Below are 19,495 nucleotides of genomic sequence, written 5' to 3' on the forward strand. Positions count from 1 at the left end.
ACAAAGCTCACTTTAATACAAGGCTGTATTATCATTTTCAACATCCTTTTCAACTTTCATAAATGAAATCATTCACCTCATAAAACATGGGGCACATTAAAGGTAAGAAACCTGGAGCAGAGATAAAGTGAAGGATATACATGGTTTGGTATCAGGTTGTATGAAGAACCAGCTACACACACCTTAAAACTCCTTATACCCCAAAGTGGATTCAGGGGACCTGTATCCTGCCATCACCAAGGTCAATAACTGGTGCCCCCACACTTGTGGACTCTGTCCCTCCCCCAGGAACTTGCCTTTTAAGCAACCCCTAAATACTTTTTGCATTTATCCAAGCTGCTTATGGCTGTTGTCCCATTAGCTTTTATTAGCCTTTTTGCTCAGTTGGTTTATTCTTCCATTTTTATTGCAACTGAAAGGCTGGTCTTAACTGGTATGGAAATGTTGAATAAATTATTTTTTTCAAAAAGCTAACAACCCACCCCCATATATTCATGCATTATGATTTTAAACAGATATTTCAATTCTGAACACATGAATGAAAATTAAACATCAAGACACTGCTACAACTAGATATAAAAATATGTACAGCATTACCTTGCAGATTTGTACAGCGTATTTCAATTGCTGAAAATTAAACATCAAGACACTGCTACAACTAGATATAAAAATATGTACAGCATTACCTTGCAGATTTGTACAGCGTATTTCAATTGCTGTTTCAGACCGATTTTATTCTTGTTTAGCGGAAGATATTCCTTTAGGCTTCCAGAAGGAAGAAACTCCATGATCAGCTTAATTCCATTTCCACCTTTGATCAAGAAAGCCAAAATTATCTCAAGCAGTTTTCAGAGTCAACACCTATTATATAGTGAGTCCAGCCAGTGGTAGTATGGTAACATCTTTATTCATGGCAGCAAGCAAGTAGAAAGACACACAAAACCCCAGCCCTGCTGCTATATATAGGCACCTGGGCTAGGACTACCCAACCCAGCTAATTAAAAGCAATCACTACCTCCCTTAATTAGTTCCTGGCTGCTCTGCTACCGTGCTGTGCCTGCAAATGCAATACACAACACCCTTGACCAAATTATTATTACTACTACTACTACTACTACTATTATTATTTATATACTGCCCTATACCTGGGGGTCTCAGGGCAGTCAAGTATTACTTTTAAGTATTTTCCATGGTCCATTTCATCCAGTGTTTTCCTAACACCTTTCCATCCCTCCTAATATCTTTCTGTTCCAAGGAAAAGAATGATTCACAATGACTGGGAAAAAGGTCAGTTTGTCCATTTCACCAGCTGCCATAACCAGGGGATGTAACATGCATAATAAATATGTTCAATTGGATTAAGTGTATTGTATTGCTAGAATTTAGTAATTGGTCTTTTCCTAAAGATATCTGGGGGGGGGGGGGAGAGGGATAATTTAAAAGCAAACAGGAAAACTGAAACCATTTTCAGAACTTCCAAGACTTACCATCTTCGGTGCAGATTCCTTTGTATTTCACGATGTTTTCATGATAAAGCTTCCTCAGGATTTCGATTTCTTTCTTTAGCTCAGCGATATGGTTCCCACCACAGTCAGGTTTCAGTGACTTTACTGCCACTTGTTCTCCAGTATTATCACCCTCAGGGTCGTACCTGCAGAGTTCAACTTTTCCAAAATGGCCCTAATTTCAAAAATAAAATTACAAAACATGGTCAGCCACCCACACTCTTGCTTTGCAAGAGAAAGAGAAAACGAGGCAGCTACTTCACTTAGGAGAATGTTTCAATGATACCCAGTGATAGGCTGCATTTGTGATCAGCAAACCACTGCAATAACGGGGTGACCTCCACTATTCAGAAGTTCCACAGAAGAAAAATGAATAGGAACCAAATCCCTGCTAGGCTTCTTTTACAGACATTTGAATCTGCTTTTGGCTTTATTGCTTAGTGGATCTGTGGTTCTTGGGACAATCACTTAACCCTTATGGACCAAAAACCACTCCATGCTGGGCGCTTCCGGGTATCTGCTTCAGTCCCTCTTTGAAATACCAGAACATATCTAGCGGGGGTGGCTAACCAGTAGCCTTCCAGGTGGCGTTGGACTATGTTGGATGGGGCAAATGGGAGTTGTGGCCTTCCGGATGGTGTTACTTAGTTACCATAGATGTCAAGCAATAAACAGAATGTCTATAAAACGTGTGTGACGTGCTTTGTCTCACTGAAGTGTTTGCTACAAGTAAAACGGGGCCTGGAACTTACACCAAGGGAGGCGGGACTCCCAGGCAGGTTTGAGCTAAGGCATATCTCTACACAGAAACCTTGCCCTTTGTACTCTGTGCTGCTTTTGGAGCCCTATGCATATTTACTTATGTCAGAAGGGAATATTCCACACTTCACTTGCTCTATAAACATATGAACAAATCCATTAACCTGCACAGAGAAATGGGCTGACTTAATACGTTATTCCCGTCTCTAAAAACAATAGAAGGAACACAATGCTGAATGATGACAACAAAAATACAAGCCATCTATGTTTCAGCACACTATGACTACAGGTGCAAAAGGGGAATAAGAGCACCTTGTACAGCACCTCAGTGCCAAATCTTCAAAAAATACTGAGCAGCAGCAATAGAAGTAAACATACCTCGCCTAAGTCACGAATGCGCTTCAAGAAGCGTTTCTCAAAAATGGTAGGATCAATCTCTGCATTAGGCTTCTTCTCCGAGACGATATCAGGATCTGACACAGGTAAGAATATTAGTGTGGTACAAATGAGTACTTTTACCCTTTAAATTTTCAAATCTATTTTTGCATACGCTTACTTTGCATTTCAACAGACCCCATCACCTTGCTGAATGTTCTGTCAAACTGCAGATTCCTAACATTTGTGTATCTTCCTCTAAATCATTGGCCCCAGTGAAAATCTTCCCAGAAGATGGACAACTGCTTTAGAAATGAGGGAGTTAAACTGGCAAAGGGAAGCTGGCAATATCTGAGGGCAGGGATTAGCAGTCAGCCGCTCCATTTGAACGTTCAGAGTAAACCTTGTAGTCTTATTCCTAGCCAAGAGCCAACCATCCTCTCACCAAGGCAAGTAGAATCATAGCACAAGGTGTGGGAAATAAGACTACACACAACCTCTCTTTGTATACTAAGGGCTATGGAAGGGGTATTAACACTGGCAAAATAATCATTAATACACAGGAACTGATGGTGAGGCAGAGCTTGACAGCTCTACCCTTACGTCACCCTGGATGCTTCCATAACTACTGTAACACAAACAATATTCCATGACAACGGCAATCCAAAACAGTGTCAGGTTGCGGATTTTCATGTATAGAGCCATCTTGGTAACTATCTTACTTTCTGAACAGCAAATCCCTTCTGTGCCTGCGGGGGACTATATATGGCTTTTTTATACTGCCATCAAGATGTTTGCAAATTCATTAATGTTCATGTATCCCACAGAGCAAAGAAAATAAAACTGACAATGAAGAGGGGAAATAAGCAAAATAGATTACTTACTTTGTTCTTCTAGCTTGTTGATGTCTCGCATGATTGCTCTGAAGAATGGTCTCTGGCTGGGGTCATAGTGCATGCACTGCTTCATCAGGTCAGCCAGCTCCTTGCAGGATGGGACCGGAAGCGTGAAATGCCCTTCATAAAACCTCTCCTTCTGCAAGATTGGTTGGGAGACACCTGTGTTATTCTTGGAGCTAGGAAACATGCCTTCTTTCACACCCCAAGTTTCAAAAGAGGCTGCCTTTCAGCAGGAAATAGTCCACTGCTAAGAGCTCCCCTACAAAAGGCTGAGGTTTTGCAAAACCACACTGGGGTTTACTTAGGCTACTCAGAACGTGGCTTCTGTTTGTAAAACTCTACTGCGCACTACGAAAAGGTTCTTCGGCTGACATCTCCACTTGCCCTACACGCTTTCTACGAGAGAGCTAAAAATGTATTTCCACAAAAGGCAAAATATAGTAAGAAAGGGATACCTTAACGCCGCCACGCCACAGCCACCCAGGTCATACCTCTGCTAATGTCTTGTCTTTAAGTGGCACTTCTCCATTGTAGCAAATTTCCCACAGTGTTGTACCAAAGCTCCACTTATCAGCAGCCACACTTAATTTTTTTGAGTCTTCTACACATTCTGGTGCAAGCCAAGGGATGCGCTCAACACATTCTGGGAGGAAACAAAAAATTGAGGTGAAAATGGTTTTGAAGTGAGTCATGGTATTGGTTGCTTAAATACATGTTCCTTTTTAAACTACTTTTTTTTGGGGGGTGTACATTGAGGAGACTCACTTTTAACGTAAGCACAGAACTATTAATAGAAATAGCCACTCCTATAGAGAAAATACACAGAAGGAAAGAATCTGGAAGCAGTTATGAAATGGGTGTGGGTTCGAACCCCACATCGGGCAAAAAAACCCCCTGCATTGCAGAAGGTTGAATATGGTCCATGTGGTCGCTTCCAATCTACAATTCTATGTATCTGCCATATTTCAGCTGTGTGAACAGCCTTGAACTACCTGAGTCACTTGAAAGATTCATTTATTGCCCTCTTGTTTCTAGGGAGAAACTTGCTAAATCTGGTTTTTTTACTTTTCTAGTATTCAAGGGATCTTGATCTATATACGCACATCATTCTTAATTAATGTGTAAACAATCTGCCCATTTTGAGGTGTCCTTTGAGTGCCCTATATTGCAAGAAGGGTGTATAAATATCACATTTTCAAAAAAAAAACCAAACCAGTAATTTTGGCCTCTTGGACCCATGTATACCAAATTTCAGGGCTGCACATCATCAAGAGTTATTCCAACACTTTTTTTTAACACAAACAAGTTCAAAGTTGCCTTCATATCATGGGCTAGTCAATTGCTTCAGAACCCTAGTTTCTACCATTCAGTAGCATTGAACAAAATGAAAAACTATAGTTAACTGGCTTGTCTGTTTGCTCACACAAAAGGAGGAACAAAGTACTGCAAGCAGAGAGTCAAAGCCTAGATATGAGCATGTAAATGCAACTAGTGTGCAATTAAGTTATGGCATTCAGTACCATGCTGTGGGCAAGTTAGTCCTTCTAATATTAACCCAATTATAATATTAAGGGCAGTTCGACTTTTTAAGCAGAAGTTGAATGGCCATCTGTCATGGATGCTTTAGTTGCGATATGGACAATGCCAGCTATTCTCAGTGCATCTCTTTGGAAAATTAGTGCCAACACACCCTAGACATACACACTGATACACAGATACAGATGCATGATACAGGTAATAACAAGTAAGGTTGTTTTCTTTACAATTATGATAAAAACTATTTTCTAAAAGAATACCTTTTCTAGACAGCACTGTTATTGGAATTCCTGGGTCGCTCAGTTTTATGAAAGGTCCATACTCATTGTCAATTCCTTCCCTTGCCAAGAGTATATTTTTTGTGCAAACATTTCCGTGAACTAGATCCTTGTCCTCCTGCATTTGTAAGAGAATGTCATAAAATTGGCGTGTTAATACGATGGCATCCAAATGCACTGAAAACATTTTTGAATAAACTGAAAAACATGCTTAGAACAACAGTTCACAAAACACTACTGAAGTTCACGGAAGGCAAGCTTCCACTCACTTCAAGACTGACTGAGCCTATGTGTGCATAACTGGCTTATCAGAATGCATAGCCAATGCAAGTTGCATTTTGTGATATGGAAGACTTGCAGAAAGACTTGCTATCAGTAGATGACATCTGGGACTTACCAGGTAGCTCAATGCACTTGCCAATTGCTTTGCTACTTTGAATTTCCAAGGAGTAGTAAGCAGATCGCTCTTGCGGTGCATGAAGAGATCCAGAGGTCCAAATTCAACAAACTCTTCTACCATAATGTCTGCAACAAGCACAGGAAAAACAAATTAGTGGTGTAGGAAGAGCACAGATACTTCAATCTCTTTAATGCATTTTTAACTGAGAGGGAAATTGCAGGCAAGGCATATTTCAGGCAGGTTTAATTTAGAAGCATATGCATCACCAGACTGATTTTTTTATTTAAAGAGAGAGAGAGAGAGAGAGAGAGAGAGAGAGAGAGAGAGAGATGTCATTTTAAGATGAGGAATTCAACTACCACTTTGTTCTGAAAAGCAGTACTCAAAAGATTTCACTTACTTTCCACATCACGGACACAAACTCCATGGAGGAGGACGATGTGTTTGTGGGAGATCTGCCTCATCATGCTTGCAGTCTCAAAAAATGCCTATTACACACACAGGGTGACAGAGCAGAGATTTTAGATCAACGAAACTATGAAAGGAAGAAGCAACAGTAAAAGTCTACAGACAGCCAGTGCCTAAACAATAGTCAAGTGCAGTGATGCGCATATGTTTAAACTACTGCTTGAGTTTGTTATTATCCATGAGCAAAATTCCCCTCGCCAATTACAACAGCCCAGGTAACAGGTTTTATGTAAAGTCCTGCAGCCACAGAAAGATCCTGGAGTGATTCATGTGGTTGTAGCAGAAACACAGGTTGCCAGTTTCTAATGACTTATAAAGGGAAGCAGTCTGCTGCATTTCTAAAGCTCCAATGATGTGCCGTCCAAGAAGCACTTCCTGGTCTGCACCATTAGAGGAGCAGTATCTTAAGATGCAGCACCTGTTTCTACCCTATAATGACACGCAGGAAATGAGAAACCCCTATGCAACACACATCTTCCCCTCCAGGCAAGAAAGAAAGATTTCCTGATAAAATATGTCAGTTACTAACAGAAATTTGGGACGCCCCATTCCTAACTGGGAACATGAGACAGATCTTTCACACACAAAGAGACTAGTTTCAGTTCAACAAATACCTTTAATAAATGGGTATTTTATCTCTTCCCAAGTGGAAATATGCATTGATGTGGCTTCAGAAACAATTGTATGACCTCCCACCCAGGTTATAAACTGTAATTTCAAATCATTTATAGTCTTGCATTCCAGACTGCCTATAAAAACTTAGCAGCAGTGACAGCAGCCATTTCATAAAGTGAAACATACCAGAGAAAAGTGCCTGTGACTGGGGTCCAATACTTTCAGGAGAACCTTCATCGCCTTTTCAGCCTGATAGCTCTCATCTTCCTTATACCTAAGGACCCCAGAGTAAATCTGCGTTCTTGTTCCTCTGCCAAGGTGTTCACCCTAAAGTATAGTTTAAATCCAACAGTTAGAAATTGTGCCATACTTATCCACTGGCTTTAGTATTGCAAGGACCATCACATCACTTTGGGTTTTCATTATCAAGAGGTATATTAATTGTACTATACTCATTTGATAGATAAGAGATCAGTCTTCTGCATTGGTATCAAATGAGTCCAACATGATGGATATAATTAGAATATTGCCTAATGGCTTATTTTTCAAACTAACAAGATATGAATGCAATTATTTTGAAATCCTAAAAAGTAATTCCAGTTGGGTTGCTATCTTTTCTTCAGGCTGCAAGTCAGTTTGATGGGACAGGTTTGATAATAAGTTATTTGTACTCAAATGAATTCTGGCGTCACAAGAGTGTTCTGCAAATTGCAGTAAAGTTACTTTATGCTTTACAGAATCATGTGTGGTATGCATTTCTCATTAAGGAAGTCTTCCTCTTTAAAACAAACTGATCTGAGTAACCTTTCACCTAAAAACAGCTTGACTCATAGCTCCCTCTCCAAAAATAGATTAGAATATCCTTTTTGCAACAGATTAATAGCAGTGCATACAATAACTTGCAGGATTTTAAGAAGGCGGAAATGAACCTTTTTGTTACCACAGAAACATGAAGGTGCATTGTAATCTGAACATTTACGACTGACAGAGGTTGGGATAAGGTGATCAGTGTTTTCCTCCATTTTCTTAGACATTGGTATTAATATTTATCAAAGAGTAATAAAACACAAAATGTTTAAATGTCATGATCACTTACTTGTATTATTTCTTCTTTAAGGATTCGGTGGAAGCTCAGCTGTCCTAACGGGCAGACTGGTTGCCATTCTAGGGATTTCTTTGTCGCCACCAGCAAATTGGAGATTTCTGGAAATACAAAAACCATTCACTAAAACACTTCAAATAGATTTGCCACTTCATGTGATGTTTCCAGAACAGTGGCAATTAGCCAGCACTGGCGTATTACTGTAGTAGGTAAAAAATATGCTGAACGTACTCTTCAGCATTGCCCTGATTAAAACACAGAAAGCTTAGATGAGATACGGACTTTTTCTATGAGAAACACAAGTTGAAGTTAAAGATTTTCTGTAAGAAATATACTTCTGTAAAGTATCTGTACAGAAAGACCCCCTTCAAGACTCTACCTCTTGGCTTTGGCTGACAGCACTTCTTTAGTGTGAAGACTATATTGTCTGTCCTAAGCATCTGTCCTTTTAAATGGTCCATCAACTCCTTCAGAGATAGAAATAACCGATCAGATCCATGTAAACGACATCCATCTTTAGTCATTTCAATCTGGAAGTTCTTGTACTGTTTTGAAGGGGTCAACATTTGCTGTGGGAAGGGAGACAGAATAAATCATCAAGTAAACCCAAGTAACATGGAGATAATAATTAGGTCTAAATGTATTCCTGAGGAGATTCCAGTAAATGCAGTTAAATCATACTAGAGGTTTGTTTATCAAGCATTTGATGAAGCATTTTCATCCTATCTTGTGACACAACAAAGGAGTCCTGGATGATTCATCACATGTATGATAATGACAGGAAACATCACATGTAGCTTTGCCATCCAGTGTAAGTTGATCAGTTAACAGTGCCATGTCGATCAGAGAGGTGCAATGACAGATGATTTCAGAACTCATTGGCACCAAAATTTCAGATTAATACTTTAACTACACATATATCACACTCCAACCGGTAGTAGAAATACTACAGATGAGAAGGGACCGCCACACCTTATTATTTAATCAACCACTCCCTGTTTCTAGTTTACCTTCCAGATAGTAGAAAGGTACATAGTATGGAGTCTGCTTAAATTTGTCACATGCAGAAATAGACTCAGCTAGATTCAGCTTGCAGGCTCTCTCAGAAATAAGTGGGAACAAAATGTCACACTTGTGCTGGAGTCTCATGAGCATATAAAACTAGCAAAGGCAAGACTTTTCTCAATCCTAAATCCATAAATTATTTTTTATAGATCAAAGTACAGTCTTTACAGCTAAAGCTATTGGGCATATAAATGATAACTCTTATCGTACCTGTGAGTATTCACTACATATAACAGTCATGAGGATGTTATGGAAATCTGTACAGCTCCACCTCAAGACATACATCCCCTCCTCATTTCCTTCTTGCTTCAGCTTGTTGATCGCATAATCTGTGCTGGAAGTGTTCAAAAATGAGCAGTTATACTCAAAAGCCTCTTGAAAGCAAGTCTGTCATGTAACAAAACAGCCATTTTTTAAAAAAATACGGGATAACCACAGAAGACATTTCAGGTAGGGGCCATCAGGAATTCCAAATAAGAATAAGAGTGAGAAATTCAGAATATGAAGTTCAGTTTTCATGACCTTAAAAGTTTGGAGATTCTGTAGACAGCAGTTTAAGAGCAGGTTCAAATTTTGGACTGTGACTCATATTTCTTAACATTTGGTTTTTTAAAAAACCTTTTTAAGATTACTGAACAAAGTATCCAAGAGGTAAGTTGTTTCAAAAAGAGGCACAGACAATCTACTACTACTATCTTTTATTTAGATACAGTTCCCACAAGTTGCAAAATCCTTATTAAACACATAGAAAGCATTCCACAACCAAGAATACCATGCTTATTCAAAAGTACCACCATATGGAGGTATCTTCTCTAGATGTTCATATTATTATTATTATTAAGTTAACCAGTGGCTCTGAATGTGGGAATGGAATACTTTAAGAACAACTTTAGCAGTTGAATCTGTTATCAGTTTCTTCACTTTAATGTAGCCGTTTACTTTGGTTTTAATTATTCTGCAGAGTCCAAAGTAGCATTGGCGAGAAATAACGTGCATGTTGTTTATGTGAACAAAACTTTACAAAGTATAGTATTTGAAGGATATCAACTAACCATATTGGACCATGGCAGCCATTTTTAATGTTGTGTTTTATCAAGGGCGGTGCGACATCAGTGCAGAGATAATGATGAGCATCTGCAGTAAGCCTGAAATACCCATCTATCAAAGCGGCAAATGACAAAGCTTCCTCACACGAAGACAGCTTGAATTCCTAGAGCAGAAAAGTAATTTCATGAAGAATTATTCCTCTTCAATTAAGAAACAAGAGTAATCAACATTCAGGAATCCATTTGTTTGCTTAGGATTTTGAAGGTTGTAAAATGTGTATCTATCACACACAGTGGACTTGAGAGGAATTTAGTTAGTTAGTTAGTTAGTTAGTTAGTTAGTTAGTTAGTTAAAAGGATCTTCAGCTTAAATCCATAGCACCTGCTCTGATGAGGATAAACTGAAGACCCATTAAAAAGGAAACACCTCCTCTAGATCTTGGCATTTCCCTACAAAAACATTCAGCCTCCTCTGGATTCAGATCTACCTAACCTCAGACACAGCTTCCCATTACTGGGAAGCAGATCTTGTATGCACAATCAAACAATTTGCATAGGATAGATTGCTACCTTAATTAACAATAAACAGTTGGGTTTCTGTCAGTACTTTTGCAACACCTTGCGCAAGTGGTTTGGATGATCACACACATATATATGAGCTAGACGAGTCTCATGTATTTTCCAGTCCTTTGATGACAGTGTAAATAGGACAAAGTTCCAATTTCAAATAAGGTTCAGCAGGCTACTGCAAAAAGGGTAAGAGGAGCCTTGTCACATGCTAAAATTCTCGTTAATAATTTACACTGATAGAATAACCTCCTTAGGGCAACACTTGATTTTCTACCAAAGGGCATAGAATTCAGGAATGGTAATTTTGTTATCATTTGCACAGAATTGAAAAGTGTATGAACATGTGTAATGGGATCTAGAGCTCTTACCATCCTTTTGTTATCTTGCTTGTAAATGCAGACCGTGGATTCCTTGATCACAAGGTGAGTAATTTCAGGAAAGTAACAAAAACTATTCCATTCTTCTCTCTTACTTTTTTCTTCGTTTTTCTTGGCTTTGCCGTCTGATCTTTTCCTCTTTGTTTTGTGCTTCTCTCTCTCGCTCTGTGTAACCTGTGTGACATAAACACATGTAGATTAGGGGCAGAAAGAAAGGGGCAGAACCCTGGACCCGAACAGTTCTGGAACTGTGTGTTGTGCCGTGTGCTTGCACAGAAAAGACATAAAAGAACACTGAATGATAAAAGTGAAATCAAATTAATTGTAGGCAATTGTGTTGGCTTACAAAAAGCCAGTTTTATATTTCTTCAATTATAACTGAATTACAGGGCTTGTCCACATTTCTGCTTGTCCCATAATGAGAAAGCATGGGTCCAAGCAGTTTTTCATTTGTCCCAAGGAAAACCCACTGTTTACCACTAAATCGGAACAAACATCAATCTGCAGAAAAACCGTTGGTTCCAATTCAACAGTAAAACACTGGGTTTTCCCAAGAGAAAATGGTGTGGCAAGTGGAATGAGCCCCAAATGAGGCTTTAGAAGTGCAAGATTTCCCATTAGTATTGAGCCATGATATGGGCAGGTTTGCAATGCAAACACCTGCTCCTTCATTCATTCTTGATCATCTCACTCCCATAAAACAAAGAGTTCAAAAGTCCTATAACTGAAAAGATCTCTGTCCATTGTTTGAACTTCCTTCTGTTGTACAGTCTTGCTCTAATGAAACCTTATTTAGGAAGACACTTCTACCAGTACAAAGTGTGTTTATAAATAAGTAAACACATCTAAGCCATAGCTACCGACTGGCTGCAACTTTCATGACCTCAGAGGCTGGGTGGTTTACCTATGAGATTCCTGATTATAGCAGTTTCTGAAATTAACAATGCTGTACAGATGTTATTTAAATAAATAGGTGAAATGCAACGAAACAATTCCTCTAGCGCAAGGACTTTTAGCTAGGCAATGGAACTGGCACTTATGCCCATCAGGATACTTACAATTGGTTTCAGCCGCCACTGGATTCCATTATTGCCTGTTACCATCACTTGATAACATGGGATGATCTCGGAGTAACCCGTGTCAAAGATCTTCTCGTTCTCTGATGAAATCAACAATGAGGCAGTCTCGAGTATTTCTGCACCAAAATGTTGCGTTAACGTTTCCAATGTCGCCAAGTATTTCACCTTCAGATCATGTGGAGAGACGCTGCTGTCGCAAATGGTCTTCTTGTTAAATTCCTTAAGGAAATCCTTGAAAACGTTGTTTATCCGTGTTCTGGTTAAGATATTCCTCTGTCTTATGGTCTTACTCAGGCTTTCGGGAATATACCGTTTATAGCTGGGAAGGGGTGGGGAAGAGATGCATATTCATTGTTTCTGTCAATGTTTCATTTATTCTAAGCTGCCAAAGGGGATATTTCATGAAAAACAATGTATATAGAGAAAAAAAATCCTTCAAAATATCAGATAAAAATACTGAATACATATACGTAAACACATAAAAGCATATTTGTTTTTGAGTGCAATGTATGTAAAGATATGTGGTTCAATTTATTCCCCTTCCAGCTCAGAAACCTCTTCTTGAAATAGAGGGTTGATATCCTTGATGTGTCCACCACTGACAGAAGGCATGGTTTCCAAAACTTGGGTCTCCAGCTGTTTTTGGACTACAACTCCCATCATACCTACATTGCAGGGCCCTAGTGGTCAGCGATGATGGGAACTGTAGTCCAAAAACAGCTGGTTGGGAAACCTTGATCTACAGTAGGCATTCCCAAATTGTGATCTGAAGATCATCAGTGTTTGACAAGATTTATTCAAATCAGCAGGAGGTCTGCAGTCTGTGTGTGTGGATTTGTGGTTGAAGATGGGAGACAGCACAACCACTGCACTGAATATTCATATTATTTTTAGTTATATTTGTATCGCTTCTTGTATTGCAGTTTATTGCTCAGGTCTGATGGTTACTGCAGACTTGATGGAATATATGTTTTGTTTGATGAAGTATATTCGATTCTATTTCTTTATGTATTGAATTGTGGTGGTCTATGGCTCTTAGCAATAAAGATCAGCAGCAATAAAGATACAATTAAGAACCATATAGCTTGGTCAACTGCCACACTCTACACAAAATGTGCCGAGCAAGAGACAGACGACCTTCCCGAATCACATGTCCAGATGGAACAGCCACTGAACACCTTCCCTTGACCAAGGGCTAATGCTTCTGGGGACATAAAGGAGCTCTTAAGAACAAGTCAGAGAGTTTACCTGGGCCCAACTGCTACCATATTAGTCATGACTAGCTAATAAAACTGGTGTTCTGGACAACAGTAATAAGGAACAGTGAAATAAATGGAGCTAAAGGGAGAAGGTAATGCTTCTGGTAACTGCAGAAATGTGCTACTTGATTGGTACAGTTGAGACCAGGCTGAAGATTTCCAAGTCAGCAAAGCCCTGGCTAAACTACTCTCTTGTAGTCATGCAATATCAACAAGACAACACAGGCACATACTGTTGCTTTGCAAACAACAGGAGACAACTGAGTGGTGTGGAATTGTGTCTGGGATTCTGAAGGGAGAAGGCAAGAATTCAATCACATCAACTCCTGAGAGACACACCATTAACATGCTTTGAGTTCAGTGACAACTTAAGTCATTACAGTTCACACCAATAAAGGTTCAGGACCCGCTATGGCACATTTGTACTATGGATGCCTTCAACTTCATAAAAACTTTTTAAAAATAACAATTCCGACTCACCTGAAGTCCCTGGAAACATCTGGCAACTTCAGGTCTTTTTTAAGTGCATAGTGTGAGATTGCAAGCACAGCCATCCCCAGACACTCATTTTCAATTTCATTAATCTCCTGGTCATTTTTCGGATCCCGAACAGGTGCAAAGCATCTTATCAAATCATTTTGTCCCTAATCAGAAAGCGGGAGAAACCTGTTTTTAGCTAAAGGCATGGCTGTATCATTTCAACCACCAGAAACCCATGAAGAAAACTATGTGAAACATTTTAAAGCTGGAATCAGCAAGCGGGCAAGGCCACTTCTTCACGACAAAAAATAAATAGTTAACACATATAGGATCAAGAGGCTCAGGTGTACGATGCGAAAAGGTTCACAAACCTAATTTACTTATATTGCATTATCTATAGGTAACTTTTCTGCAGATGTGCATCTAAAGAAATATAAAATTAAAATGAATCTATTAAAATAACATTGTTTAACATTTAGTCAGTAGCGGCCAGTGGTGTGGGTGGAGCAATATGGCTCCCCCTGCTTCCCAATACAGTGAGTCACTTATTGAGAGGCAAGGTGCAGGGAGCGCAATGTGCAGCATGTAGAGGTGGGAAGCATCAGATTGGCTCCACTGCCATGCACAACACTGGGCCAAGCTCCATGTGCCCTTACCCTTGGCAAGCACCAGTGGCCCACCAGTGGCTCACACCACTTCACTAACCACTACTGCATTTAGACAGTGTACGAATGGAGAACTTAAACTGGATTTTATATGGATCATTTTAAAAATAATCGATCAGGTCATGAACATGATCATGAGGCCCACCCCCTCCTGAAGAAACAAATACAAAATTGTACTGATTATTTTTTAAAAAAGGATGCTGCTGCTATACCACCAAACATAAAATCACCCTCTAACTTACCTGTGCAAAGATATATTCTAGTGAACTTGCATCAAGTAGAGGTGTTCCTTCTTGTGCTAGTTTCTTCTCATAAGCACTCTTAGATTTCTTTGGAGAATGTCGCCAGACCGGGGGTTCGCTTTCGTTTGTCCCATGCCAATTAGTAAAGTAAAACCTTGAGGAAGTAAAGAACGGGACTTAAGGAAACTATGTGATGTCATGTGCAAAATTTAACCTTTTTAATATCAGACTGGAAAATAAGGACTCAGCAAATACCAAAATAGAACCTGGTCAACAAAAATAACATTCAGCTAATAGGAATGGCAATTCGCTCATGACCACTCAAGTTGAGGCTGCTAATTTAAGATTAGCAAAGCCATCTGCAGCTGATCTACCTAGTCCCTTATACTGCTCCCTCCCAAGCCCCCCAAACTCATTGTGCAGCCCAAGCCAGTGATGGCCGTATAACCTTAACACAGAATTTCCCCATCACGTGACTTAATCCCAGCAACTACTTCCTGCTAGGCACCAGTATCACTCAGAGTAATGACCACACAAGGTTGGGCAAAACAGAACATTAAACTCCACCCAACAGGTTTGTGACCTTGTGGGGGGGGGTGAATTCAATTTACCATATTTAATATCTGGTACAGTACTGTTTAGTTTAATTGTGCCACTAACAATACTGCCACTGAAGCGATGAAAACAGAGTAAATTTAAAAGAGCATTCTGATAAACAGGTGGTGCTATCCTGTTCGCATGGATCTCTGGAGCAGAGTGGGCAAGAGTGAGCTGTATACTGGAAAGTCCACAGTTCAAATCCTCCCCATGAATTTACTAGGTGGCTTTAGGTTTTGTGAATTGTAAGTAATAAAGGAGGATTCTGATGATAAATTAGAGCTGGGAGGTGGGTGGTATAATATGTATGCTCAGGAATTAAAAGCTAGAAAATTAGACCGTGTGTGTGTGTGTGTGTGTGTGTGTGTGTTTGTATACATTATTTTTATACACACACACACACACACACACACACATGCCTTTTAGGTAAAAAAAAATGATGCATGAGTCTGGGAATGGCTACATCTCCATCAGATCAGCAGGTATACCTTCTCATCCATCTGATTGCTTTACTTTATGTAGCCTGGAAATACAAACCATCCTAAAAAGGGTGTGTGGAAATGAATATGAGAAAGCGGCCTTTAATTTGCTTTTTTGTTCCTTAACACATATACAATCTTGCATCTTGTATCTGTTTTTACTTTGCTGTTTTTTGGACTGTAGCCAATTTCTCTGTGTGCTAAATAGGACAACCCCGCCAGGGTTCAAAGAATATACTTTTGCAGGCTACAAAATGCTGCAACAATTGTTCCAATGGCAGTCGGAGATCAACGTCACCTCAAAGACCACGTTTCAAGAAACCCACAGTTCATATAAGTTTAAATTCTTATATACAGAAACTATAAGAAGTTCAGATCCTCCTGTAGTAAGTAGGGTTGATATACGTCCAGAATTTTCCGGACATATCCGGAATACCGAGGCTGGCAGGAGTGTCTGGGTGGAAATCGGCAGAATGTCCATGAAAATTCAGGTGTATGTCAGCAGTGCCATTTTTGTCAATTTTTCATAAAAATAGTTCAAAAACAGCATTTTTTAAAGTGATTTTGCCAAAAAAAAAAAAAATGCTGAACAAATAGGGGGAGGGGAGCTCTGTCCAGATTATCAGTGTTTGAAATATGGCAACCCTAATTATAAGACTACATCAAACCAAATAATAATGACTTTATGCATGGCTTAGCTATTCATTGAACTTATACCTAATCTTCTCTCAACACCCCTGGAAACTCAAGGCAACAATCAAATAACAAAAGTTACAATAAAATCATTTTGTGTCATAAGCAGTAAGACTAAAACCTTTTCAAACCTTTCAAGTCAGACTCTTGGAAAGAGATATCCAAGGCTATAGTCTGAGGGCTGGTTGCATTTTAAAGTAAACTGAATTAAATGCCATATTCTACAGAAAGTCACAGGTATTTGAAAAGATTTAACAATGGAATAAAAGTCTTGTTACATGTACCTCATGCGATAATGTACTCGGAGTATAGTTTTGTCATCTATTTGGAAGACGTGATTCGGGGCATACCACAGCTTTGTGTGTTCGTCAAAGAGTGCAAACAGGTTGTGGCACAATGGAGATATAGCTGTTAAAAGAAAACAATGTAAGTTCATCAGCTTGGGGAAAAGCACAATAAAAATGTATTCGCACAAGTCCTTAAAAAGAAAGAGGTGATAGGGAACTGAGCGGAGCACAAGAAACCTAGAACTAAAGGGCACGTTGCATGTGAATAGCAGCCAGTCAGCACTGTGTGCCAATCGGGGGGGGGGGTGTTACACAGTACTAGACACTTGTGAGGACAAAGTTGGATAAAACAAATACAGAAACTTCAGCCCTGTTTGCATGTTAGCAATCATGAGAGAAGTGGGAACTGTTTTAACGTAAGTTGTCAATAGAAGAACAGAGGAGATATTAAAGCATCCTTATGAAGGCAGCCCTGTTTAGGGAAGCTTTTAATTTTTAATAGACCATTGTATTTTAATATTCTGTTGAAAGCTACCCAGAGTGGCTGGAGGAACCCAGCCAGATGGGTGGGGTATAAATTATTATTATTATTATTATTATTATTATTATTATTATTATTATTATTATGCCACTGCACCTACCCTTCTGAAATTTGACGAGATGCATCCCCTCAGAAGGAACTACCATGCCTACAAATATCACTCAATTCAACCAAAATATAGCAAAGTTATTGCCTGTTCCTTTTTTTTGTTCGGGAGGGGAGTAGGGTATCTAACACAAAACCCCTTAATTTGGTGGATATTGGTCTGCACAGGAAAAAATCCATCTACTGTACTTCTGGCAAAGGGACTTAAAAAAATTATATCCATAACAGTGAGTGTGGGAGACATGATGCTTTGTTCTTCAGTTATCAGGATACAGGTCTGCACCCTAAACCAAATCTGACAGCCTCAGAATCGCTTCAGATCAAATGTTGCTCTTTTTTCAAAGCAAGGTACAAACCAAATATTGTGACCAGTGCACACCTTGGTAAGATGGAAGACGACACATTAGGGAACAGGACATATTAAGGAGGACTTAGTGGGTCACATTTATACATGGTGTCCACACAAGCAGAGGCAAAACCGAGAATTTGTTAAACTAATAATTATGAATGAAAAGAGGGGAAAACTAATACAATATCTAAAGGGATATTTAAAAATAAATAAATCAGAAAATCATTCTATTTAAACCAGAAAAGGTAGTTGAGAATGGAATAGAATGAGTTTGAGTGTTGGCGACTGGAGGTATTTTCTTTTGGGGATTGTGTTTCATTTTTACTTATTTTGTTTTTTATATGTTGCATTGTATATTTGTAAGTCACACTGAAAAGCTTTTATAAAGCTACTAAGCTTCATAAATATTATGATTATTTTTGCGGCAGCATCCTGGAGGACCCAATCTTTCACTGGATAACACAGTGAAGCCATGAATTCTTGGCCAACTCTAAATCCATTAAGGGAAAACAAACTCTAGTTTTCTCAAGGGAATCACCTACAGAGAAAGTGTGTTCCAAAGGCCCACAAACAAGATTAAAAGGGGAGGAGGAGAAAAAACCTATTTAGGGAATTTCAGCAGACACTAGGCTACAGCAGACTAAGTTAACTGCATCGGCATTCAGGTTAAACAGTGGTATAGAAGACAACTAAAACTCACAGCATTTCCGGGCAGCTTCAATGCAGAGGTCTTCTGCTGTATACCTGCCAGACGTATACCTAAGAGAAGGCTTCTCTTGCAAATAGAATGCTACTTCCAGGCCTGGTTCTTGAGCTTCTGTGTTCACTTCATTTTTCCTGGAACTTCTCAGTTTGGCACAGAAAGCCATGGCTTTGCAGTCTTCTCTTACATTAAAAAACTATATACAGGTACATGAAAGGGGAAGAACCAGAGAACAGTACACAGAAGAGTTAGATTGTACTTCCATTTCCTTCTCGTCTTGCAGCTAAGGTTGTGTAGGCATCTGGGGATAGGAATCAATGTGAGAAAAAACTCCAGAAAATACTATTAAAAATAAGGACTCTAGTAACTATGGTCAATTTTGGATACACGGTTTTCTTGCAACAGTAAGGTGCTAACAAAGAATCCTATCCAGCTTTTAAGGCACAAACATTTTTGGCTGGGACTGACAATCAATATTACTTTCTTGATTTTCATTGCAATTAACATCAGCTATTCTGTTTCAGTGCACTGTCACTGAAAGTCATCTTATCTGGAACTGCTTTTGCTCTTTCACCTGCTTAGTGAAATGGATGGCTTAATTCCGTTTCCTGTGTGTAGACACTGTACATCTTTCTCTGAAGTGTTTTTAAAATAGTGCTTTCCTCCAAAGGTGGGTGGCACATACCAGATATCTCACTGCAGCAGCCAGCTATGGGCAATTCAGGGGTGTAGGGTAGCAAGCGGGCTGAAGGCTGTACAGGTGGCTCCAGCTATTGACAGATCCAATACCAGTGTACAGTGGTACCTCGGGTTAAGAACTTAATTTGTTCCGGAGGTCCGTTCTTAACCTGAAAACCGTTCTTAACCTGAAGCACCACTTTAGCTAATGGGGCCTCCCGCTGCCACTGTGCCGCCGGAGCACAATTTCTGTTCTCATCCTGAAACAAATTTCTTAACCCGAGGTACTATTTCTGGGTTAGCAGAGTCTGTAACCTGAAGCGTCTGTAACCCGAGGTACCAC

The 19,495-nt window shown here is 39.4% G+C and overlaps 1 protein-coding gene across 1 annotated transcript in view; it reads right to left on the bottom strand.

Moving 5' to 3' along the window:
- Window positions 1-19,495, bottom strand: part of JAK1 (Janus kinase 1) — a 32,656-nt gene that overhangs the window by 4,141 nt on the left and 9,020 nt on the right. Inside the window, exons 3-21 of the mRNA XM_083742845.1 lie at window positions 18,472-18,670; window positions 16,774-16,897; window positions 14,721-14,874; window positions 13,814-13,977; window positions 12,054-12,393; window positions 10,987-11,169; window positions 10,055-10,212; window positions 9,213-9,336; window positions 8,317-8,506; window positions 7,932-8,038; window positions 7,022-7,162; window positions 6,153-6,240; window positions 5,750-5,877; window positions 5,335-5,470; window positions 4,030-4,181; window positions 3,524-3,674; window positions 2,643-2,737; window positions 1,488-1,680; window positions 687-811 (exon numbers count right to left, since the gene is read on the bottom strand). Of these exons, the coding sequence (XP_083598971.1) occupies window positions 687-811; window positions 1,488-1,680; window positions 2,643-2,737; window positions 3,524-3,674; window positions 4,030-4,181; window positions 5,335-5,470; window positions 5,750-5,877; window positions 6,153-6,240; window positions 7,022-7,162; window positions 7,932-8,038; window positions 8,317-8,506; window positions 9,213-9,336; window positions 10,055-10,212; window positions 10,987-11,169; window positions 12,054-12,393; window positions 13,814-13,977; window positions 14,721-14,874; window positions 16,774-16,897; window positions 18,472-18,670 (2,952 nt within the window). The remainder of the gene's footprint in view (window positions 1-686; window positions 812-1,487; window positions 1,681-2,642; window positions 2,738-3,523; window positions 3,675-4,029; window positions 4,182-5,334; window positions 5,471-5,749; window positions 5,878-6,152; window positions 6,241-7,021; window positions 7,163-7,931; window positions 8,039-8,316; window positions 8,507-9,212; window positions 9,337-10,054; window positions 10,213-10,986; window positions 11,170-12,053; window positions 12,394-13,813; window positions 13,978-14,720; window positions 14,875-16,773; window positions 16,898-18,471; window positions 18,671-19,495) is intronic.

Source organism: Podarcis gaigeae, assembly GCF_964106915.1.
Source record: "Podarcis gaigeae genome assembly, chromosome: 6".
Classification (NCBI taxonomy): Eukaryota; Metazoa; Chordata; class Lepidosauria; order Squamata; family Lacertidae; genus Podarcis; species Podarcis gaigeae.